The 25,451-nt window shown below is 34.1% G+C and overlaps 1 protein-coding gene across 1 annotated transcript in view; it reads left to right on the forward strand.

Moving 5' to 3' along the window:
- The first annotated feature begins 658 nt into the window (after positions 1–658).
- Positions 659–25,451, forward strand: part of LOC118181403 (blastula protease 10-like) — a 31,637-nt gene continuing 6,844 nt past the window's right edge. Inside the window, exons 1-9 of the mRNA XM_085812887.1 lie at positions 659–815; positions 4,606–4,653; positions 6,811–6,979; positions 8,805–8,931; positions 9,778–9,847; positions 11,563–11,757; positions 14,120–14,252; positions 18,041–18,184; positions 21,240–21,340. Coding sequence (XP_085669013.1) covers positions 765–815; positions 4,606–4,653; positions 6,811–6,979; positions 8,805–8,931; positions 9,778–9,847; positions 11,563–11,757; positions 14,120–14,252; positions 18,041–18,184; positions 21,240–21,340 — 1,038 coding nt within the window. The 5' untranslated portion in view covers positions 659–764. The remainder of the gene's footprint in view (positions 816–4,605; positions 4,654–6,810; positions 6,980–8,804; positions 8,932–9,777; positions 9,848–11,562; positions 11,758–14,119; positions 14,253–18,040; positions 18,185–21,239; positions 21,341–25,451) is intronic.

A 25,451-nucleotide genomic window follows, 5' to 3' on the forward strand; every position in this document is an offset into this window, starting at 1 on the left:
CCGACTTATTTCTGGATTTAGCTTAGAATCTTTATTTCACTATTTTTATTTTGTTTCTTTTGGCGGCATCTGTAAACAAATAAAAACAGCGAAGGCTCTCTAACGAAAAGCATCCACAATTCTAGTTAATTTAGGTCTTCCATGGAAGTCGGGGTCTTAGAAAAATAATTTTCAGTACAGGTGTTGGTTAATGATTTTCCGAAATACTGGTCACATTTAAAACCGAGCGTTTTAAGCTGATGGTCGTTATATGAAAGTGCAATGTATTTTCAATCAATAACGGAAACACTAAGCTACAAATCTTCAACCTATGTTCACGCTGTCTTTGAATTCCTATTTAAAACTGTATTTCTTACATTTTTATATGCAATATTCTTCATTACCCAAGTTATTGCCCTGTCTTACCATTATTTATTATGTTGTATCTACCGTACATACACGCAAGCAACCCATCCGTTAGTAATAATTTATGAGAGTCTTCCGTACTTGCTGACTAGACAATCAGTCATCATAATATGGGTAGTTACGATGGCTCCACTCCCTTCTGCCACAAAAGGAATAATGAACTTTTTTACCATTCAATAAGCATAAAAAGTGTAAAAACAAACCAATATTACAGACCCCTATATCTCCGAGATTTATAAATGAGAGATGTAGCCTTGAGAGATATCTTCAGAATTTGGTAGCCATCTGCAGGTGCTCCGTAGGTTGAAAACTCTTGTCTTTCGACGAGAACAACAAAAGAATTGACACTGCATAGAAAAATGGACAAACTGAAGCTTCTGGAGATAATATCCTGCTTAGTATTCTTGATGGTAATATTTGTTTGGATTTCCTTTTGTTTACATGAACCGGGTTCAGTTGATAAAATCTGCTATGAGCTGTTATTATTAGAATTTATTACTAAATGCATTAATATATGAACCCTTTTATTGCTGGTAACTCATAATTCAATTATTTCACATATGTAATTGGCCAATGGGCTTTTATTAGAAAAGAATTATATGTACACTGCACAAAAAAATGAGACAGTTCTATATCTCCCGTTCTACTGGGGCGATTGACAAAATTCAAATTGCGTTTTTCATATCTCGAAAGCGCGACTTAGGATATGTATTAGATTTACATATATATAGCACTGTTCTAACAAACATAGATATTTTGACACAAAATCAAACTTTTCCTGAAATAACATACCAATTTTTTTCCATATTTCGGTTCTACGACTCAAATTATGCCTAGGTATTAAATTTTGTAAAATTTGGTGTGAAACTTACGGAGAAATTCATAAACTTACCTCGGCACATTTTTTTTTCAGTTTGCGCCAAGAATAATTCACTTGGCGAACTTTTTAATTTATAGTAACTTATTTTCCTTTCCTTTTTTACATTGCAGACAAGCCGGAAAAAGTACAATAATTCAAATAATTTTAACAAAGTGCGTAAAACACATTTGGCATTATTATCGCTTATAACAAATATGCCAAGTTTCTAAATGCGCCAATATGTAAATTCATGTATATATTAGAAAAGTTTGAATAAAAAAATCTAATTCTTTGCAGGTGTGCCTAGAAATACATATACTTTAAGATGATGTTAAAAATTTTATAGGTTACAATAAAAAATATTTTTTGAAAAATCTATAAAAAATATTTTAAAATACAAATTTTAAAACTACATCATAAAAAATGAGCGAATTTTATTTGGAATGAACCTAAATATCGAAATTTGAAAGGAAGAATCAAAAAGGTTGAATAAAAAGAGAGATATTAATAAATATATATCAAATTCAATTAATACTGAGAAGCTAAAATTTGAGAGCTAATTTTTAAAAAACTACTCGTGCGAATTTTACAAAACTTCGCAGTCTGACATAATTTGAGTCGTGAAATCGAGGTATGGAAAAAAAACTGGCCTGTCATTTCAGAAAAAGTCCGATTTTGTATCAAAATACTTATATTGGAACAATGCTATATATAAGTCTAATGCATATCCTAAGTCGCACATTCGAGACATTAAAAACGCAAGTTGAATTTCGCCAATTGGCCCAGTAGAGCGAGAGATATAAAAGTGTCCTCTCCCCCTTTTTGCCCAGCGTACCTTAATTTGCATTGAAATTTGTTGCATACGAATTATAGTACATTTGTATTTGAAATATGTACTTTTTTCACATATAATAGAAATATTCATGGTCATGATGATCACCGCATAGCAAAGAAAACCATTTTAGAAAGAATTTTTTTTTTTTTTTTTTTACAATTTGTCGCGAAAGCTATGAAGAGGAATAGTTATTTGACGGCATAACAAGCTCTCGTAGCAAAATTATAACATCAAAAACGATTATGATTTTATCTAACTCTGGTGCCTCATATAAAAACTTCGTTTTTAGCTAAACATATTATTTAAATTCAAAATGAAGCTTAGGAGAAGGCGCCAAAGATGCTGACGTCACTACTGGGTAGCTGATCCTGTGTACAACTTGGAGAACAAAAAAAAAAAAAATGAATGTTGTTAATCAAAGTCATATCAATGTATTTTAGGACTACCAACGGCCGAGCGGTAAAGTCGTTGAACTCTGGTAGTTTTGTCCTAAGTTCAAATTCCGCTAACGGGCTGATTGCTTATAGCGGTTTCGTGTTTTTCCCCATGCATTACTTGTATACGAGCCAGTTTTTCTTAGAAAGATCCTGCACGAAGACACCCCTCCCCTTAGGCAGATAGCTGTCGAGTGTTTATCGTAATCACATAAATCAATCAATCAAGTACAATTATAAATACTTTTATGTTCTGGTAACGAAATTTCCTCTACATTATTATATTTATTTTGTTCAATGAAATTTCTCTTCAATGAAACATCTGTTACGAAATATGTTATAAAATACATCCAACGCTTATGTCTGTTGAGTTTCCGACTAAGATTCCATCCTAGTTTTAAACTACACTGCTTGCTATAAAATTTTCTGAAGTCCTTCTCTATGCTATGTGTAACGTGTTTACTAGCCATTCTCTCTCAGAAAATCCTCCACGATTCCTCAGAAAGCACTCGAGGGTTATCTGCTTAAAGGCATCCTTCCCTTTAAGCAGATAACCCTCGAGTGCTTTGCCATAAACAAATAAACCAAAGAAGATATTTTCTCGCCTGAGGCAAATAACTAAATGCGGATCTCTATATACAATCAAATCCATACACGTCTACATTCAGTAAAGGTAACTATGCAAAATCAAACTATAATAACTCGCATAATATTTTTAATAATAATTTTATGCATTACTGGAAATATTACTGGATGCCCATTGGTCAATCCTAGAAGCCACACCTTCGGTGGCTAAACAGATGTGCACTTGTGAAATATGCACCCCGAGGTGTTCCCTCAAAATTGATTGGGGGTAGAAGTAGAAGTTCAACCTCCTTGAGGTTATGGCAACCATTTTTCTATGGACAAAATAGAAACAACAACATTGCTTACAATGCGCTACTTCCAAATGGTGTTTCGCGATACGTTTGAAAAACTGAAAGCTAATAATCATAATTTATTTTTAAATGCATGCCTGTACTATCGCAGTTAATTTGGCGTCCCTCTCACCATTCACCTGAGGCAGCTTGCCCCAGCTCTGTTATGAATTAGTATTTCTTTTGGTGAAAAAACGACTGGTACGGAAAACAGTAGAGTATGAAATTATAACTCTTCGAAATGCATAAAGCTGTGGAGTAGCTTCAGATCAACTAACATTGCCGCGTTCTAGAGAAAGAACTGAGTCGCTGTTTCAAGGAACGGTTGTCAACAGTTGGAGGAATTTTGTTATATCTTAACCAACTGCATTCTTTATTATTTATGGTTTTTCTTAAAAATAAAATTGTGAAACTTAGCGAATGAGAATATTAACGTTAAATAACAAATTAATGGTAGGTAATATGACCTAAATTGTAGCTGCATTACTTCATAAGGACTCACGTGAATCGTTTTATTTGGTGCTGAATTTATTTCCGCGCATATGAGCAAAAGGATAGGAGATGACTCTCACAGAGCCTTGAATCAGACTCGATAACCTTGAACTCTTAAATGAACTCGTCCTCCGAAAATGCTTTCTTGCACGTGTCATTTTCTAGGTTATCGATCTCATTTGTTAAAATCTGGCAGGATACTCATTTTTTCGAGAATTCATTTATTGCGGCAGGATTGAGTAGCAGTTTCAGTCGCAATTTTTTTAAACTGTACAAATTTCATTAAAAATTTCCGCTGAATTTTTTCTTTCTTACACTCTTTCACGATAGTATTTTCACAAACGAATGAGTTAAAACCAAGAAATTTGTATCAACCGAGGAATTAACGACTCAAAGAATATTTCACTCAAACAGTTTTTGTAATGAGTAATTTGGTATTGTAATTTAAGTGCAATTTATCCTATTACTTATAGCAACCTCTTTTTACCGATTTTTTTTTTACTTTAAAATACTCATATTTAACTCTAAATACACACAACTTAATTAAAGTGTATAACATCGGAAAGCTCTAAAATTTGGATAAGCAATATCTTAATTAATAAAAAGAATATTCTTTTGTAAAAAATTTATGTTTTATAAGTAAAGAATTCCATCTTCTTACAGTTGAAGTCGTCTTTAGCTGGAAATGATCTGAATGACTTAGATGATGAGGTAAGTCTGTGATATTTTTACAACAGAACTTCTCTTCTTAAATTTAATATGTTCTTTTTCGGTTAAATGTGGAAAAGAAAACTATTTCAAAACATTATTTTTCTAGGTGTCAATAAAATATTATTTTAGCAAATAACTTCTAAATACAAAAATTTAATAAATAACAAACTCGTTGTTCAGTAAATTTTCTTCTTTCATTTTTTATATTGATGCTTACGTGCCTTTTTTTTAATGTCGTGTTCAATTAATTCAATGAAATTTCTTGCGGTTATTTAAACATTATTAAATGCATATGCTACAGTGAAAGATCGAAATTGGAGAAGATCGACATTCCCCGGTGAATGTCAACACGTACTAAATACGTCGGCTAAAGACCGAATATACATTTATATATTCTTATGCATCTGGTGACACCGACACGACCAAGCGTAGATATGTTCTGGTCGAGGTCGAAACGAGAAGCCGAGTAGACAGACAGGCGTTCTAAAAACAAGGAACTCTTGTGTAATTTAAAGTGTCATAATAGTTTAAGTTGTTGCAATAAATAAGATTACATAACGTTGAGTAATCAAGTGAATTTATTATTAGCCCAAAGGGCATTAGCCCAGAAGGGCTATTAGTAATTTCGCTTGGCATTATGCGTTGGTTCACTGTCAATGTCGGTTCATTTTTCAAATTATTGCCATCAAATGTTATCGCCCTGTATTATATTTAAACAAATTAAATAACGAAGAATCTGAACAAATGTATTGTGATAAAACGATGGAACCTAGAGACATCAAATTTTGAATAACGTAATCTTCCAACGAATATGGGCATCTGGAAGTCCTAATTTAGAATTTTGGAATTTGTTTTATTACCGATTTCATATCTTGTAAAACTTGACTAATTTTTGATTAACAAACTCAATGATTTCAAAGCGAGCAATGACAACACTGTACAAAAAAAAAAAAAAAAAAAAAAAACTTTTATCTCCAGCGCGTGAGATTGTGTATCAAAAATTCTAAAGATATGCTCATTTTAAAATCATTTTGCGATATTTCTGTTGAACTGAATTTTATGGTTTAAATGCGAAGAACATCATAATTAATAAATAAAGTTAACACGCAAAACGTTAAAAAAAAACCCTTTAGACGTAATTTAAAATCTGAAACCTTTCAGTTTTTTTTTTAATTGAGCATTAAATACATGTATATCACACTCGTATTAAAGGAAAATGGGTTAAAATTGTCTGGATCATCATTTTTTATATAAAGCTGGGTATGGGTCATTGAGACACATTCTGTGCCTTTAAGAAAACAAGAGAAACTAACAATCTTTACTGCAGTATCTATTTCTGCGTTTGAAGACATCAGATGGATTAAATCCGTGTGGTGTTACTATTAATTAGTAATTTAAATTAACAAAGCTTTCGCCGGGAATCGAACCACGGACCTCTGGAATACCGACCCAGCGTGCAGGAACACTACACCACGTACACCACGAAGGCACGCTAGGTAAGTGGGAGAAATACCTTATATGTTAATCAAAAATTCGTTACTGTCTAACACAATATGAAATAGATAATAAAACAAATTCCAAATTTGGACTTCCAGATGCCCATATTCTGGTGGATATGTACGTTATTCAAAATTCGATAATTCTAGGTACCGTTGTTTTATCCCAAAGCGAGAAACATACATACATTTATGGAGATTCCCCATTATTTAATTTCTTTAAATATAATACAGGGCTCTAATATATGGTGACAATAGTTTGAAAAGTGAATCAACGCAATATGCCAAAACAAAATTAATAGCTCTTCTGGGCTAATAACTATTAGTAAAAATAATAGAAAACTTATATCCGTTCCTGTTCCTAATGTACATTTTTTTCGATATGAAACCAATAGAAACTAAATTTCCTAGACTAAATTGTCTAAATGAAATATTTATAAAAACTCAATTTATATGTAGCATGAAAAGATACAAAATGTTTCTAGCACGGCTTCAGTATACATTTCAAGATTTTAAGCTATTTGGAAACGTAAAAAGACTCAAAATAAACAAAAGAATTTATAGCTTAATATAAAATATGATACTGATATTTTAAAATGCGGTTAAATATTTTTGCATTATACTCATATAAATGTAAATTTATAATTTTTTTTTTATCTAGCTTCTCCTCACACTTCTTACTCCGACTAAAACAGCCAGCGGTCAAACTCTTTTCGAAGGAGATATTGTACAGGATGTGCCAAAATACGACGAAACCCCTGCAATGAAAGCTCTGCCAAATAGAGGAGGATTGTGGACTGACAGAGTTATACCCTACGTTTTCCATCAAAGTAAGATATTATATAAATTACTCAAAGATGCTGAATAGTTAAGAGAATAATTAAGAGATATAATTTTCAGTAAAAAGCAGTTAATTGACATTTATAACAAATTTAGGAAAACCGACTTTTATGATTTTTTTTGTTAGATTCTTAAATTTGCCGCTTCTTTTTTGACTCTACCATTTTTGCGTCCTTGTACGAAGTAAACGAAATATTGAAATCACGAAAAATTTCCGGGTATCATATTTCAACGCAATATCCATTTCAACCATCCTCGAAACCATTTGAACGATGTTCTTGAGTGACATCTGTACGGACAGAATAAAAGACCCCAAACGGTTTGTAAAATGGATTTAAAATGAGTTCAGAAGAGATTTTTTTTTCGTGGCATCTGGTACGTACTAATGTACGTACGTACGGATGTATTTTCGCATAACCCAAAAACGAATAGCCTCAGAACGTTGAAATTTTGTATATGGGACTGCGATAACATGGAGTTGTGCAACTCCCATTTTGATTGCAAACGGCCGCACCAAATATAAATATGAATATAAATATACCCACATTGTTATATATATATTATCCTGTAGCTGTAGCGCAGGAAGGGTATAAAAATTTTGTTTTTAATTTTTAGCCTCTTATTATGTTTCTTCTTCTTATTATTATTATTATTATTATTATTGTTATTATTATTATTATTATATACACTCATAAAACAAGACAAAAAAAAAAAAAAAAAAAAGACGCACCACGACGCACCGAGAAGATATAAAGCAAACTGGACACAAATTGATATGCATACAGGTTTCGACGGAAAATGCAAAATTTTACATTTTGGCTGCCAATAAATGAACGATTGTCGCTACAGCGCATCTGATCTGTGCAACTGCCAGGATATTTAAGAGGAGAAATTATGATTCCAGGCCATAAATTCTTCACGAATTTCATTCCGTGTACTCTGGACAGCACTTATGCCTCGCATACAGGTGCGCGAACGATATGCTCTCATATCAGAATTTGAGAGAGGTCGTGTAGTTGAGCTCAAAGAAGCTGGTTGGTCTTATCGGCGAATATCTCGAAATTTGAGCAGGAGCGATGCAACTATTAGACGATGTTGGCAGGAATGGGTGAACCATGGCCGCACACAGCGTCAAGAAGGAAGCGGTAGACCTAGACAAACGACAGAACGTGAAGACCTAGCAATCGTCAGAGCGGCACTTACAGCCCAAGATGCATCATTATCATCGATTGTTCGTGCAACTAGTGCTTCAGTGACCGCAAGGACCATTCATAGATGGCTCACAGAAAGGGAGCTGAGGTCACGGCGCGAGGGGCGCCGACTACCGTTGACCTCTGTACAACGTCAAGCCTGCTTGCAATGGTGTCGGACTCATTCGCAACTGGAATGTTCCTATTATGGTTCTTATGTCTTTAGTTAATCTGTATGCAATAGCTGTAGAATTATCAACAATTTAAATGTATTAAGCCTAACAAAACCGCGTTTTGTTTAGTCTTCAGTGTCTTCTTGCGGAGTGGGACAAAAAGTAAATTTTCAGTTTTGTGCATCAAAAAAAATCTGCTTTCTTTACCGCTGGCCTATTTGTTTGTTTTTGCGTATGAACTCCAATCGTAGCTGTAAAAATTGTCTTTTAACTGTACCTTGGGTTTTATGTTCTGTATTTTACAATTTTCAATGAAGATATTTAAAGTTTTTTGTATTTTTATGGACTGAATTGATTGAATGAGAAAGATATCTGAAATGTACTGAAAATGCAAAAACAGTTGGATAACGTAGAAAATCTTATTTTTATGTTTAATTCATTTTTATTTTCAGCTGTCAATAAATCTACTGGTAATATGATTCGAGATGCCATGTCAGAATGGGAGAAACGAACTTGCCTCACTTTTGTTCCCAGGACATCAGAAAGGCAGTATCTTCGTTTTCGCACGGATGGCAATGGGTTTGTTCATCTTCTGTAACATTTTAGTACAGATTTATTGTCTTTCAGTCGCATTTATCTAATTAACTAAGTATCTGAAGCTTAATCTCACGTATAAAACGATTCTTAACTTCTTTTTATTTTTCTTAGAGCTAAATAAAGTAAATGCTTTGTTTTACATACTTTTATGGATCAATGATGATGCCTTCCTATTAACAGTGACTAACTTATAATGAATTACCAAAATAGCTTAATTTTCTTCAGTTATTAGTATAACACAATGCAGTAAACAAATAAGTTATTCAAACCATTAATTTTGTAATAATTATTAGTTCTGTTTGGCTGTTAATTAAGATATAGCTTTAATCCAGGAATCGACAAACATTGAAGATTTCATATTTTCTAGAGTCATTAGGTATACTGGAGACGTGAAAAATTACAGTGCCCTCGCCGGGAATCGAACATCGGACCTCTCGAATACGCGCCGAGCATGCTGACCATTACACCACGAAGGCATGCTAAGAAGGCGGGAGAACTACCTTATATACTCCCCCTTTTAAAGGGCGGCTGAGGATTAGGGAACCCAATCGCCAAATCCTGGTGGTGGAGAATCATCAGCTTCGTCTTTTTCTTCAGTTCGGGCGCCACTGTACAGTCATTAGATTAATTTTAATGCTGGAGATGTTAAAAATGAGCAATGCCCTCTCCGAAACTCGAACCTCTCAAACATGCGCCGAGTGTCTTGACCACCACGAAAGTATACTAAGAAGGGGGGGAATATCTTATAATTTTAGTGATAATCTTACTCTATTGCATTTTCTGAGTATTATTAAATTGTATTTATTGCATTTATCTATTTAAACGTAGGTGTTACACGTACGTTGGTCGAAAATACTCGGAAGGACAGGATGTTAATCTTGGGCCTGGATGCGAGCACGTAAGTTAGTGATTTCTTAAAACTTCTTCTCTTGTTTCTCTCGTTTAAAATGTGTGATATCAACCAATCTTATTGAGCTTACAGTTTATAAATTACATTTTCGTTTGCGTACTAGTCATATCCTGCACGAGATTTCCTTTTGCTTACATAGTTATATTGCAAGTCGAGGCAGTTTTAATTCCATTTTTATTTCCAATTGATATTTGTGGCCACAATCACTTGGCACTCTAGTCGTGCCTTTCCACACAAGATTTACATTTTTGATATTGTAGGGATAAAAAGCAAGCCAGCGAAATTACTTCTTAGCAGAGTAGAGGGCAAAAGCTGAAGTGCGTAGTTATGAAGGATGGAAGCATGCGAAGAGAAAAGTTTTGGTTTACAAGGACAGTTTCTGTTCCCAATGATTACGTCATCAGAGCTGCGCCGATCATAGAGTGATCTAGAAATGACGCAATGCAAAGAAGTTATTACGATTTTAGAATAGAGAGGAATAATTAATGTTTATAGTTTAATCTATAATTTTGATTCATATATTTTTATCTTACATATATATATGGACAATAACAGTTTTAAATATCAGATTTCCTTGTAAAATTACGAGACATTACGAATTTTGAAACCGCCTATGGAATGAATAAATGTTAACTTTGTAAAACGCTATATTTTAAAATGATATTCATACCTTTTTACTTCCTTGTACGAAATGAAAAGGAAGTATTGAAATCGCGAAAAATTTCGGGTATTATATTTCAACGAAAATATTAATTTTGACAGCTATCGAATATAATTTAATGATTTTTTACGTGATATCTGTACGCACAGACAGAATAAAGGACTCTTTTCCTCCAAAAAAATTATAAAACTGATTTAAAATGAACTCGGAAGAGAAATTTTCGTTGTATCCGTGCGTACGTACGGACACATGTGCGTATGTATCTCGCATAACTCAAAAACGAGTAGCCTCAGAACGTTAAAATTTTGTATATAGGACTGCTATAACATGTAGATGTGCACCTCCGAGTTTGATTGCAATTGGCCGCACCAAAAGTATATATATATCCACTTTGTTACTTGGCTCAATGATCTCAGTTTCTTTATTCTTATATGTTTGTAAATTGTGCATTTTTTGCTTTAAAAATGATTGAATTATGTTGTTCTTATCTTCAGGTTAAGGTTTTTATCCCTTTAGTCAATCTTCATGCAATATTTGTAGAATTATCAACAATTTAAAAGGTGTTTAAGTGAGACTAAGCCTAATATTTTTACGATAGCGGCCATATTTGCTTACATTACATTTTAAAGCTTAGCCAAATAGTGGATTTGTTGCCATTCTAGAAAAACTGAGCTTCGCAACAACAAGGATAACCCCTTCTTTAAATTTTGTGCATTTTGAGTTATAAAATGAAATGGGGAACTGGTAACGTCGCGCTTCGCGGTAATTCGATGAACCATTATTCATCTTGGTTTCAAGTAGTTATAAAATGAATGAAAGGCAAATATAGTGAATTTTAAAGAGTGCATTTTTTCTATTGCAATTTATGCGCTATCGACGAAGTAGATTTAATTCAATCCAATAAGCTTAAATGAAATGCAAAGAAAAAAATTCGTATAGGTTAATATTCCGTACAAAGAACTCACGTGGTGAACACATCAGATTCTTATCATTATTAATGTACAAAAATGTTTTATTTAAACTGACTATGCCGATTTTATAGTTGCAGATAGCAATGCACGAGATCGGACACTCCTTAGGATTCTTTCATGAGCACTCAAGACGAGACAGAAGCACGGTTTTAAAAATACTGTGGCATAACATTCAGAAGGGCATGGCTGGACAGTTTAGTCCTGGAAATGATGATCCACGAGGAGTGCCATATGACTTCACTTCCGTTATGCATTACAGCCCTATGGTAAGTGAAATAGCTTCTGCTTCCAGTCATTTTGATTCATCAGTATCGAGATTAGAAATGCGCAGTAAAAAAAAAAAAAGTCTTTCACAACATCTTCCTGCTCATCACAAATGCTTGGACAGATAATTCGACTTTCTCAAATATTCGGTAACATTTAGACTTCTGTCGTGGTGCTGGAGAAAATTTCTGATTAGCATTAAATACGTTTTTTTATGCGAGTGCGCGTTGATTTATCACATCATTGGATTTGTTTGTGCTATAATTAACTTGGGGTAAATTTGCAAAGCGCAATAGCACTGCTAGGGAAGTTATCTTTTGACACTCCAGAATGTGTAGCTAAAAGATATACAGTACAATTCCAATTATTCGAACCGCTGATTATCCGAATCACTTTTAGAATCTCAGACTTTTTTAGAATCAACTAAAGACGAGAAGGAAAAGGAGAAAAAGGAAAAAAAGAAGCTCAATAAAAGGAAAGGGGAGAGACAGGAGAAGATGAAGATGACGTGTCACGTGAGAAATTAAGAAACTTTCTTTTGAAAATTCCTGGATTCCTGGAAGTTAGTGCTGAGGATACAGCAGAATGGACGGTAAGTGATTCGTCAAGTCCTGGGTTTCAAATTCTAAACGATGATAAACGTATTGAAAGTGTTAGAGAAGAAAGTGACCTTAATAACAAAGTTGAAGCAGACACGGGACCATCAGCTACTGAAACGTTTGCCTGCCTTGAAGTGGATGGAGCGTCAGCCCGAGTGTGACCACATGCAACTTCTCATCGTCAAGCAGATGAAGAGAGTAAAACAGCTTACTTTGATCGAGACATTCAGCAAGCAATGACTTTCAGTATTTGTAAGTACTGTACAGTACGCTATATAACATGCACGTAAAAGTGTTGCCTTTTCATTTTAGTTGATTAAAACTTTTCTTTCTTTAAAAATAGTTTTTCTCCCATTTTCAACATACAGTATTTACAATAATTAATTAAAGTGTACGTTCCTTCGGAAAAAATCCAATTATCCGGATGTTTGATTATCTGAATAAGGTCTGGTCCCAATTGGTTCGAATAATTGGAGTTCTACTGTACTTGATTAAATATTTAAAAGGTGAATAATTACCAACAAAACTTTCAGTATCCTAGTATAGGAAAAAGGTTAAATTTCTTCAACTGAAATTCATTTCCAAAAATCAGTTATAATGACTATTTGATTTAATGCCTGCAAGCTGAATAAATTTCGTAACCTTCTAAATAGTTTAAGCTTTTAGACTGAAATTTCAAGTAAATTCTGAGTTTGAATAACCCTTGAAACTTGCGACTTATCTGTGCCCCATCTACCTGTTAGTCTCGTTCATAGTGGATTAATATTAATTCCGGTGATATATATACGTTCCGCTTTTTATTAATTTTAATGCACATATCCGTGTCAAATTTGAAAGATATCAATTAATAGGTAAAACAACTTTCCTAAAATTTAACATCAACTTTATTTAGACTTGAAATATTATTAATATGCTGTAAATCCTTGTGCTAGTGTTCTGAATGATTTTAAATAGATTTAAAATTAGCAAAGCGACAAACTTGTGTTGAGCGTAGATTTAGTCAAGAATTCTATTGATTTCGAGGGTAAACAGGTACAGGTCCCTCCTCATCAGGAGCAAAGAAATCTGAAAACGAAAAGATAGGAATAATGAGATCGAAGAGATTAAATCGATTACCTGTGAAAACCCTCAATCGACATAAATGACTGTGTTGCCAAATAATATTTCTAGCAATCACTGAAGTGAATTTGTAAGGAAGACATGCTGAAAATGATGGATATAATAATAAATTAATAAAAAAAATAATAAAATCGAGAAAAATTGTTGAAATAATGCAATATTTGATTTGTAAATGTAGGTAATGTACAGTCTGTCTATCATAATAAAAGCTCTCGCCAATTAGTCTGCAGCTGTCTGTTGCCATAGAAACGAGTCTCGACCCATTTTCCGTACGGGTGTCTTGAAGACGAATGATAAACTCTTTTTCCTTCAGCAAACAGGTGCCAAAAACAAAATAGCAATGAAGCAACCTTTGGTTCGGCCCTGTTTGAAATATACTAGCCCTGTTGCTATAGCGACCGCCACCCGCCAGACACTGTGGCGCTAGCTATTCTCGTAGATAGACAGTACTCACAACATAAATAAATTTCAATAAAATTAGCTCATTGGTAAAAACTACTGGCTATTTTACATTTTTCAAATAATTTTTAGTGACGTGAGTGAATTTTGTCACTACCAATTAGGTTAAATATATATATATATTTGACTTATTTTATCTGTTGATTCATATTTAATATAATTATTTATTAAAAATTATTTCTTACAGTCCTTCAGTAGCCAGTTATTTGAAAAGAATACAATGGTCAGCCTTGATCCGAGATTACAGCCTTATATAGGAAGAAGTCGTGGCATCACATTCAGAGACGCCAAATTAGCTAATCTTCTGTATTCCTGTGATGGTTGGCATTTAAAAACTCAATTATTATCTCTTTATTTTACTTATTCTCTTTTATTATCCTTATTATAGTAATTTGATAAAAATAAAATATTTTAAAGTACTGATATATATTTTTATCTTTGTTAATATTTATAAAATAATTTTAAAATTACTAGGTTTATCAAGATTAATTTCATAGAAAATTTTGAATTAAAAGAATACTTGCATTCATTTTGACTGAAATTTTTAATAAAAATTTAATTTTTAAATAAATTCACAAATTCTATTAAACTTCGATTTTCTCCAATTGACGAATTGACGACTCCAAATTTAAATATTATTGAAAATTTATACGTATGGCAGGGTTGTCAAAATTTTATACAAAGCTGCTAAATGAAAAGGATAAATACTACTATACTTTTTTAACGGAAGAAAATAATTTGCCTCCAAAATGATCCTTTCTTATGATTATGAGGCAATGTTATTCAAAATCCTGATATAAAAGAGCTAAAAAAAAGAAGAGAACAAAATAATTGTATTCTCTTAATTTTCTCAAAATTAAGAATTAATTCTTTTTTTTACTTATTTATTTATTTTTATAACCAAGGCGTCATTAATCTAAGATTTGTTAGGTTCTTAAATATTTTATTCCTATATTTTAAAACTAACATTACACTGGCGGCATGTGTAATGTTATTATGATAGAAAACTTCATGTGTAAAACGCATTCATATTTTATTATTCACATTATGAAAAGAAAGAATTACCAGTCATGTAAAAGCCTGAAGTCGGAGATAAAACATCCACAAATCTCCTGCCCCATCAATAACACTTATCTTTCGCAGTATCTTCAACATCTTTTCAAACGTTGTTTATCTTTATATATTTTGTCATTTACTGTTATTTTATTTTTTTCCTATTAAGCTTTTTATTACTGTTGCCATTTGCCATTTTCTGAACTCTGTCTTGCCGTGACCACGTGCTTGAAAGCCACTGGGTTACATTTATTATTTTTGGACATAATTACACTTTCCCTTCAAAATTATCTGCATCAGGAGCGAGTGGTTAAGGCCAGGATTCGATTCCTGACAAATAATCTGGCTGCATGGTTGATTTTCGTGGTTTTCCTAATGTGTTAGGAAATACCAGCCAGTTTCTCTTAAAACGATCTGTGCGAAGGTATTCCTCCCCTCAGGCAGGTAACACTCATAAACTTCGCCATAGTTATATAACTTAACTTTTCTTCCAATGTTTTGTTAGGCATCCTTGCATGATTTCTTTCTCTAAAAGCTAATTAAAATTTAAGAAGATTTTTAATTAAAAACAACAACTTAAGGGATATAAAAATATTATTGTTTTAAGATAGAATTAACTCAATCATTTTTCAGGTTTCAGGTGCTCACTCTAAAAATCAAAATACCTATTGTATTTCAATGCATTCAATTAAGAGACCCAGTCGCCATATCATGAGGATGACGAATTATCTTCCGCCACCTTTCTAGTTCGGGCGCCACTTGTTGAGTCATTAGGATTTATGAAGCAGGAGACGTGAAAAATATGCAGTGCCCTGGCCCGGACTCGAACCCTGGACCTGTCGAATACACACCGAATATGCTTCCAATTATGCCACGAAGTCATGCAGAAAGGAGAGAGAAAATAACTTATACCTTTTTTTTTCTGAATTCATTTATTTATGCAAATAATTATAACAATAATCACAAAGATATTTTTTCCCTTTCTTTTTAACTCCAAAACGTAAGTCGCGTACCCGTACTTCGCATTTTAGGCAATGAATAATATTCTCTTTGCGGTCTTCTTCACAAATATTACAGGGAGATGAACACGATGTGAAACAATATGGTTTCAATAACTCGCTTTGCCAGATAGGTGTAGTTGGCGTGCAGCTGCGACTTATGCGGTAGTACAACCTGCGCAATCTTACTCTATAATGATGCTAAGTCATCAACATTCCCTAGTAGGTGCAGACATGCTCGATGGGAGAGTGATCTGGCTGGCCAAGGAAGTGTTTGACAAGCTGTAAGCTAGTTCATAGCAACATGTGCCGTATGTGGCATTATCTTCTTACTGAAAAATAAGGCCAGGGTACTGTAAAAGCCTATAGTGATGCTGTTTGTATTTGTTAGTTTTCCATGTTAAAATCAGTCATGGCAGAAAAATATTCTATCTGTCTTCAAAAATATTCCTGAAAATTTATATTCTGCTCTGAAAAATTGACTTTAAAGAATTTATTTATCTTCTTGTGTATAGATTCTTCCTTGTACGATATCATGCATGATAAATATAGTTTAAACTTTGTTTCTTGTGTTAGGGCTATAACATAACAATGCTCTGTGTTATGTATACTTTTTTGTTGTTGTTTGTAAATGGGTCTGATTCTGCTTCTTTATAACAATTATCACTTACTGATGCATGAGACATCAAATTTCATAGCAATCAAATAGCCGTAACTCTGTATTGTTACGAATTTTGTACTTAAATAATTTTAGTTGAATTATAAGCAAATTTGTCGTATTTCTCTGTGTAAAGCAGCGCGAGACAAATTTTAAGAGAAAGCTATGCCGGAAATGTAAGAATACAGCAGCAAGTGCATTTAACATTGAGTAAATAGGTATCTCGGTAATTTGGCGAGATATCGCCAAGCTAACAATCATTTTGGCGACTTATTTTGTCACCAAAGATGACGAGAAATAAGCAAAAGTACACTAGGACTGCAGACCGGGCGACAGTTTGGCGACATTTTGGTCCGGTCCCTGCATAATCTTAACATGTACTGACACTGAATAAATGTAATAGACCACTGTGTTAGCTATAACCGTAATTCGCCCCTTGTATTGCTTTCCAGTAATTTCGAGAAGCAGAAAGTACTAGAAATATCTCGCGACCGGTTGAAAACTATTTAAGGCCGAAGAGAAAGCATCTTCTCTCAGTTGTTGAGTTAGCTGCTGTTTTTATTATTGTAAGTTCAGCGTCAGATCGGATTAGCTTTCTCCATAGATGCGCATTGCATTGCGTTGTGTTTAACGTTCTTGGTGGTTTGAAGTGTACCTACTGATTATAATGTATGATACTGTGAACACTGGTACGAATATTTCTATGGAAAATTCCAGAATTCTGAATTATTTCTTTTGATAAAAAAATAAATTTTTAATAACCTGTTACTTATTACGAACCCATACACACGCAATAGTATATAGATAGCGGTGAAGATTTTCATTTTGCATATGTTTGGACTTTTTTACAAAGTCAAAAAGACATTCTTTATTAAAAACACTGTGGGGATCTTTCCAATTTCCCTGATAGCGATGTGTAAAACATTGCTAAATTCCATTCCACTTTTTTCTATCGACCACATCTAAGAAGTCATTATAACGAGTCTAAATGCGCTTTATAGATTTTAGAAGTTAATTGGGATAGTTCAACACTGGAAGGAGGGAGTTGACTATATGATGTCTTCAGCTACATGCTGTAACTTTTCCATTCTTATTGCTTTATAACTCAGATAACAGGTATACGAAATAAAGTAAGAGAAAAAAGTTATTTATGCAATAATTTGTGCAGTAAAAGAAAAAAATGGTATAACATTGGAAACTAATTAATTACCCTGCTAAATATAAAGATTGTATTATTTTTCACGGTTATTTATTCTTTTTATCTTAGATACCTATTAGTTCTTTTCTTCATTCAAGAAAGGAATTATCCTGCTCTTAAGCGCATAATTATATTTTCGTCATGCTTATTTTTTTTTCACTCCAAACTAGTACTGTACAATAACTGTTTTCCTCCTTTTAGATGGCTGTCCCAACAGAGGTACTTTGCATTGTCAAAACGAAGGTTATTTGTCTCCGCACCGAGGTGGGTCTAAAGCATGTTCCTGTGTATGTCCTCCTAACACTAAAGGGGAAAAATGCGAAGTAGTAACAGGAGATTATTATGGTAATATTGACTTTTCTCATTTATGGTTATTAATTTACGCATAGCTCTTAAAAGCATACGAGAGTGAAATATCCAAAACTGTAACTGATGGCGCAAAATATAGTTTCATTTTGTTATTTCGAATACGTGGAAAGAAAGCCAACGAAATAAAAATGTTGGTGTTGATAACACAATAGGAAAATCCAAAATAGTTTGCTGAGGTAAAAATACAATTGCTTTAAATGAAGCCGCTTAATAATCTGCGACATGTCCACCAGCGACCAAGCGGTAAAGTCGCTGTACACTGGTAGTTTGGTCCAGGGTTTGAATCTCGATGAACGGGCTGACTGCATGGGCGTTTTCGTGTTTTTCTCATGTGTAACGTGAATACGAGTCAGTTCCTGCAGAAAGTCCTCCACAAAGGCATCCCTTTCCTTAGACAGAAAGCCCTTCATTGCTTTACCTTAAACTAATTAAACCAAACCAAATCTGTGACACTGTTTAGCATTAACTTTTTACCCTACTAGGTTCGAGTTCCAGCGATGGCATTGCACATTTTTTATATCTCCTGCTTCCCCCCCCCCAAAAAAAAAAAAAAAAACTAATGACTCTAAAAAGTTATATTCACTGCGAAAAAAAAAAAAAAAAAAAAAAGAGGAGGGGGACAGTTCTATATCTCCCGTTTTACTGGTCCGACTGACTAAATTCAGATTGCTTTTTCATGTCTCAAAAGCTCGATTTAGGATGTATATTAGATTTATATATATACAGCATTTTTCAAATATAAGTATTTTGACACAAAATCGGACTTTTTCTGAAATGACATCCCAATTTGTTCCCATATTTCGATTCTACGATTCAAATTACGCCTAAATATTAAGTTTTGTAAAATCTGGTGTGGAATTTATGGAGAAATTAAAAAATTTACCTTGCATTTTTTGCAGTTTGAGCCAAGATTAATTCACTTGGCAAACTTCTTAAATTATAGTAACTTATTTTCCTTTCCTTTTTTTTTTCCATTGCAGACGAGCGAAAAATAATGTCATCGTTCATACCTTTGAATCATATTAACGTAAATTAAGCGCGTAAACCACATTTGGCGTTATTATCGCTTAGAACAAATATGCCAAATTTCAAAATGCGCCAATATGTAAATTCACGTTATATCTTAGAAAATTTTGATTTAAAAAATTCTAATTTTTTGCAGGTGTGCCTAGAAATACATCTACTTTAAGGTGAAGTTAAAAATTTTATAAGTTACAATTCAAAATTGTTTTCGAAAAATGTATTAAAAGAATTCAAAAATACAAATTTTAAAAATAAATCATAAAAAGTAAACGGATTTTATTTGGAACGAAGCTAAATTTCGAAATATGAACGAAGAATCGAATAAGTTTAATAAAAAAGTTATATTAATAAATGCGTATCAAATTTAATTAACACTGAGAAGCGAAAATTTTGAGAACTAATTTTTTAAAAACTACTTGCGCGATTTTTACAAAACTTGGCAGTTTGGAATAATCTGAGTCGTAGAATCGAAATATGGAAAAAAATTGGCATGTCATTTCAGAAAAATACCGATTTTGTGTCAAAATACCTATATTAGAACAATGCTGTATATAAATCTAATACATATCTTAAGTCGCGCTTTCGAGACATAACGCAAGTTGAATTTCGTCAAGCGGCCCAGTAAAACGGGAGTACACAACTGTCCCACTTTTTTTTTTTTTCGTAGTGTACTTGAAATCAATAAAATGTATTTATATTGTTACGAAATGTACAGGCGCGGTAAGATGGCTTCCCCGCAAAGCAGTTTTAGGGTTGCCATAATGGCGAGTGAAGGCAGAGTTGCCACATTTGGCGAAAAAACGCCCATTTGGCGACAAGGGTCGATATGCCATGGACGGATGGAGAACCTTCTGGAAAGAATTCTTACTAGTTTAGCCCAGAATGTTTTCGAACATAAGCCGAAAGCTATATAAACCATGCTGGTCCGCAGTCAGTTAGTGTGTGCCTCGTCTAGCGAGCTGATAGTCAGTCATTGAGCGAGTATCTCGAAGTCTAGCGCCGAGTTGGTCGTCGAGTGCATCGAGAGAGTCTTTTAGTGTTTCGCGAATTAGTGCATCGTCGAATTTTGTCTTAGACTGTGCTGAGTCGAGAGCTATACTCTTGTGTATCGTCGAGTGCATCGCGAGTTGTAGCGTGGAAAGTCTCGAGAATACGTGGAGTTCTGAGAACGACCGAGCAGACGTTATTATCGTTTAATCTGGTGCTTTGCAGTGAAGCTGTTTCCACCGTTATTGCCCGACAGTGTGAAGGCTGTATCGCTGATTGTTTCAGCGTGTTTATTGTAGATCTTCGACGAATGTAAAAGTGTTTTGGAGCTGCCCTTGATTAATATATTGGTAAATAAAGTGTGTTTCGATACTTCATTAAGTGTCGTCGTTATTCACTTCAAATCCACACGAACACCGTACGAACGCGAAGGAAGAAAATAACGTAACGACTGGTGTCAGAAGAAAAAAAAACGTAACAATATATATATATATTGTTGATGAACTGATTATCAGTGTTATGATATTAATTTTTAGAGTGCATTTGTTTAATAATTAATTTCTGTCATTACAGTTGATAATTTTTCTATGTAAAAATATTTGTGTTTCTAAAAGAACCGTCTAGTTATTAAGACCCGTAAACTGTTGCGGCGAATCCCATTTTGCAGTAGAGAACTACTCAGCCTATAAAATTTCCTTCTTAAAAGCATAAAAAAAATCTTTTTCACTATTATTCGTTTCCAGTTAAGAAAGGGGGTAATTCTTTCGGAATACGGAATATTGTCAAAACTTCTAGTAAGCAATTTCAGGCTTTCTGAAGTTTGAAGTATATCTTACAATGTATAGAAGATTTCTAATATACAATATATACAAGATATTTACAATATATACAAGATACTTATACACAAGATTTCTGAAGTTTGTAGTATATCAGTTTTCTTGAATGTAAATAATTCATGTAAATAAATTACAGAATACAAATGATGATCATAGTCATAATAATAAACACTTTTAACGTTCAGGTGCTTTTTCCTGCGGTGGAGAAATTACTCAAGAAGGAAAAATAGAAACCCCTGGCTACCCATCTAGAACTCCTAATGAAAGCTGCACATGGCAAATAAAGGTAAATTTTGTGTTTCTGAGAGAAATAAGACATTCTAGACTTTTCGTAAACCAATTACTTTCAAGTCAATTTTGCCTAAATAAATGTCCATATTTTAGTAACTTTTTTTTTTTTTTTTTTTGCAAAACGTAACGTTATGTTTTGAAAAAAAGTGTCATCCGCTCAGCCTGGCAATTGGTCAAGGTATTGCCATTCCATAATGCATAAAATATTTTATTTATTATCGATGTGGCCTGGAAAACTGCTGTTTTAAGATGTGTTAATAGAGTATTCACATTTTCAATTTTTATTTCAAATTATAAATAATTACCGTCTTAATTTGGAAGATGAGTCAAATATTTGGTGACATAAAAGCTATAAGCGTACTCCTTAATTGTTAGATTATTGGAGACTATTGAACTACCAGAGCTCAACGATCTTATGCATTCGGCCACTAGCAGGCAGTTTCCAAAGAAATGCACGTAGATTAAGACTAAACGAAAAAGCATTAGCTGTATTTTTCATATTATTACGTTTATTTTTATTCGAAAGAGAAGCTGTTTTAGTTTATCCCTATTAAAATCATTTGGCAACTAACAGAAAATGAATTGAAAACAAAATGAAAATGGAATTAATATTTTATCTGAAATAATAACCACCACATTCTACAAGCATACAATATATCTCACATTCGCTTGTACAGTTGCGCGCCTCCAACCTATCTATCGTAATATATTTTTTGCCTATTTCTTGCCGTATCCGAGCTTTTAAGCGCCTTTTATGTAGCCATCCCAGCGCTTGTGATGTGTGCTAACGTAACTCCGAATTATTTTTACAATGTTTTTATTAACTCTTTCTGCTATGTTTGCCTGTGGTTTATACGGAACCATTTTGATATGGCGTATGCCAAGTCCAGTGCCCAGTGCATATGTTTTCAAATATTTGACTAATGAATTTTTTACCGTTATCGCTAATGACTTTTATCGGTGCACCGTATTTTAAAATGTATCTGTGTAAGAATGCATCTGCGACTGTTTTGGCTGACGCGCGTTTAAGTGGAACAATTTCTGTCCATTTTGAAAAATGATCTACAATTACTAAAAGAAAACGATTTTTATTTAATTCGCTCTGGGGGAAAGGACCAAGAAGATCTATGCCTAAAATTTCATTCGGAAATGTAGCGAGAATGCTATTTAAGTACCCGGCCGGGCTGTAATTAATATCATTTATTAACTGGCATTGATTGCAGGACCTGACATACGCAGTTACTATTTTGTATAATTGCGGGAAATATACCGCCTCGCATACCCTTTTTAAAGTCTTTCTGACCCCTAAATGACCCGCTGTTTTCGCGTCGTGTAATTCCTTCAAAATGCTTAATCGAAGCGAGGCTGGGATGACTGGCTTATACTCAAGATTTTCGTTTGTTGTTTTCGTATAAAAAAATAAATTATCTATTATTTCATAGTTTTCTGCTCTATTTCTTATCGCATCGATATCTGTGTGCTCAAAGCTTTCGGGGTCTTTCAAATATGCATAGATACTTCCAAATTCAGGATCAGCTTTCAGTTCAGCGATAATTGTATCTCTAGAATCTAAAATTTTTGAAGTAAACACAGCGCATTTAAGTTCATTACCTTCATCGTCCAGTTTTATACGAGAAAGAGCGTCAGCTACATTGTTTTCCTTACCCGGTTTATATTTTATTATTAGATTATATTCTTGGAGTTTCAAAGCCCATCTTATTAACCTGGGCGTTAGGTTTTTCCCCGAGTAAAGTCTACCAACAGCCGCATGATCCGAAAAGACTGTTACTGGCGCTTTGCCGAAATAAACTCGAAATCTGTGTACAGCCATTAATACGGCTAATGTTTCTCTCTCTGTAGCTGTATAATTCCTTTGTGTATGATTCAACGTTTTACTAAAAAATGCCAAAGGATGGCTATTTTGCATAAGAAACGCACCCACCGCATAGTCCGACGCATCTGCTGCAATTTCCAGGTTTTCGTCCCCCTCCGGGAATTTCAAAACAGGGGCATTGATGAGCGCTTCTTTTAATCTTTCAAATGCGGTATTTGCTTCCGCTGTCCACGTAAATTTACTTTTCTTTCTTTTAATTACTAACAGTGGTTCAACAATATTAGCGAAATCTTTTATGAATGACCGATAGTAAGAACATAACCCAAGGAAAGAAGAAAGTTTCTTGGCGGTGTTGGGCGGTGGGAAATTCTTGATTGCTTTTATTTTTGAATCTTGTGTTTCTATACCCTTTTGCGAAATTTTATAACCCAGATATTTAAGTTCTTTAGTTGCGAACTTGCATTTTGAGGCGTTAATTGTAAGACCGGCCTCTTTTAATAATTTAAACACTTCTTCTAGATCTTTAATATGTTGTTCCAACGTACTACTCGTTATAATTATATCATCTAGATAGATTAAAGTCGATTTTCCTAGGACAGGCTTTAGAACAATGTCCATAGCTCTCTGGAATGTTAATGGGGCCCCACACAACCCAAAGGGCATGCGTAAAAATGCATAAGTGCCCGATTTTGTTATAAACGCGGTTTTATGTATGTCTTCGGGTTTCATAGCTATTTGATAGTACCCAGACGTTAAGTCCAAAGTAGTCATGTATCTAGTAGATTTAATGTTTCTAATAATTTCCTCTATAACCGGCAAAGGGTAAACTGGGAATTTAGTAATACTATTCAGTTTTCTGTAATCGAAAGCAAACCTCCAAGCCCGTTTATCCGAAGGAGGAAACTCGTTCTTTTTCCTACATAGTACGACTGGACTCGCGTACTCACTATTTATGGGCGTTATTATTTTGTTCTTTAACATTTCCTGAATATGTTCTTCGATGATTAGGTCTTTTTGTTTACCATAACGATACGGTTTAGTCCTACAAGGTTTTTCGGCAGTTAACTGTATCTGATGCGTAACTATTTGACAGCTACCAGGCCTTTCTGAAAACAAGTTTGAAAAATTACTCACCACTTGCTGGATGGCTTGACTTTCATGGTCATTCAAATGGCTAAGGTCAACTTGCGGTTGTTCCACAGGTTCCACCACCCTCTGGTCCATCTCCAGCACAATAGAACTGTCCTGAAAATTCAATTTGGCCCTCGCGGCCCTTAAAAACTCCATACCTAAAATAAGAGGATTTTGCAAATGTTTTACTACAAAAATTAATACTTTGAGGCTTTCCTCTTTTACCTGTATATTTAATGATAATTTCCCGATATAATTTCTGTGTTTTTGTTTTTAAATAATCGTAACCTATAAAAATTCTTTTTGAAAAATGTCTCACTCATAAAATTACCTTCTGCTCCTGTATCGATGAGGGCTTGTACTGGTACATCGCCAACCAGGACTTGTATAATTGGTAGATGTGAGTTCTTTACGATGACCGTATTTAAATGTCTTTTTGAGGGTTTTTTTAAAACTTCCGGGGTCTGGACCCTCGCTTTCACAGGCCCCTCTACTCGTTTAAAGCTTTCCTTTCAACTTCTGCCTTCTGGGTACGCGGACGTTTGTTTTCGAATTTCCTTTTTGGGCCTTGACCTTCGAGGTTCGATGAGTTAGCTTGATAGCTCTTTCCCCCATAAGAGCGGTTTGCATTTCTGGTCTGCTCATTTGAAGATTGCCTTCGGGTACTTTGAGAATACGATGCGCCTCTAGCTTTTTCCGCTATTCTGCGATTGTGAAACTTCACCGTCAATTCGAAGAGCTCCTGCAATGTGCTTGGGTTTCTAATTTCGAAGTAGTCTTGAACAGCAGGTAACAATCTTGGTAAGATTATTTCAATAATCTCCGCGTCGGGTTTCTTCCCATACAGCATATCCGTCAGTTTAATTTTTCGCAGAATAAAGTCCGTCAACTCTTCTATATTCCGTTGATAGAAACTATATAGTTCGGCTTCTAGCCTTGCTCGATCTTTCACTATGGGGAAGGCCTTTAATAACGATTTTTTGAAATTTTCAAATGTATATGTCTGGCCTCCAAATTCCCCTAAAAAAAAATTTGCCTATATTCTTCCACCATAGCGCGGCCTGTCCTCTTAGTGCAGATGTGGCGATGGCAACTTTTTGTCTTTCAGGCACAGGGTAGAGCTGAAAGTGAATGTCGAGGC

The sequence above is a fragment of the Stegodyphus dumicola genome, chromosome 3 (genome assembly GCF_044657685.1).
Source record: "Stegodyphus dumicola isolate Sdum_Otavi_A_Nest chromosome 3, ASM4465768v1".
Lineage (NCBI taxonomy): Eukaryota > Metazoa > Arthropoda > Arachnida > Araneae > Eresidae > Stegodyphus > Stegodyphus dumicola.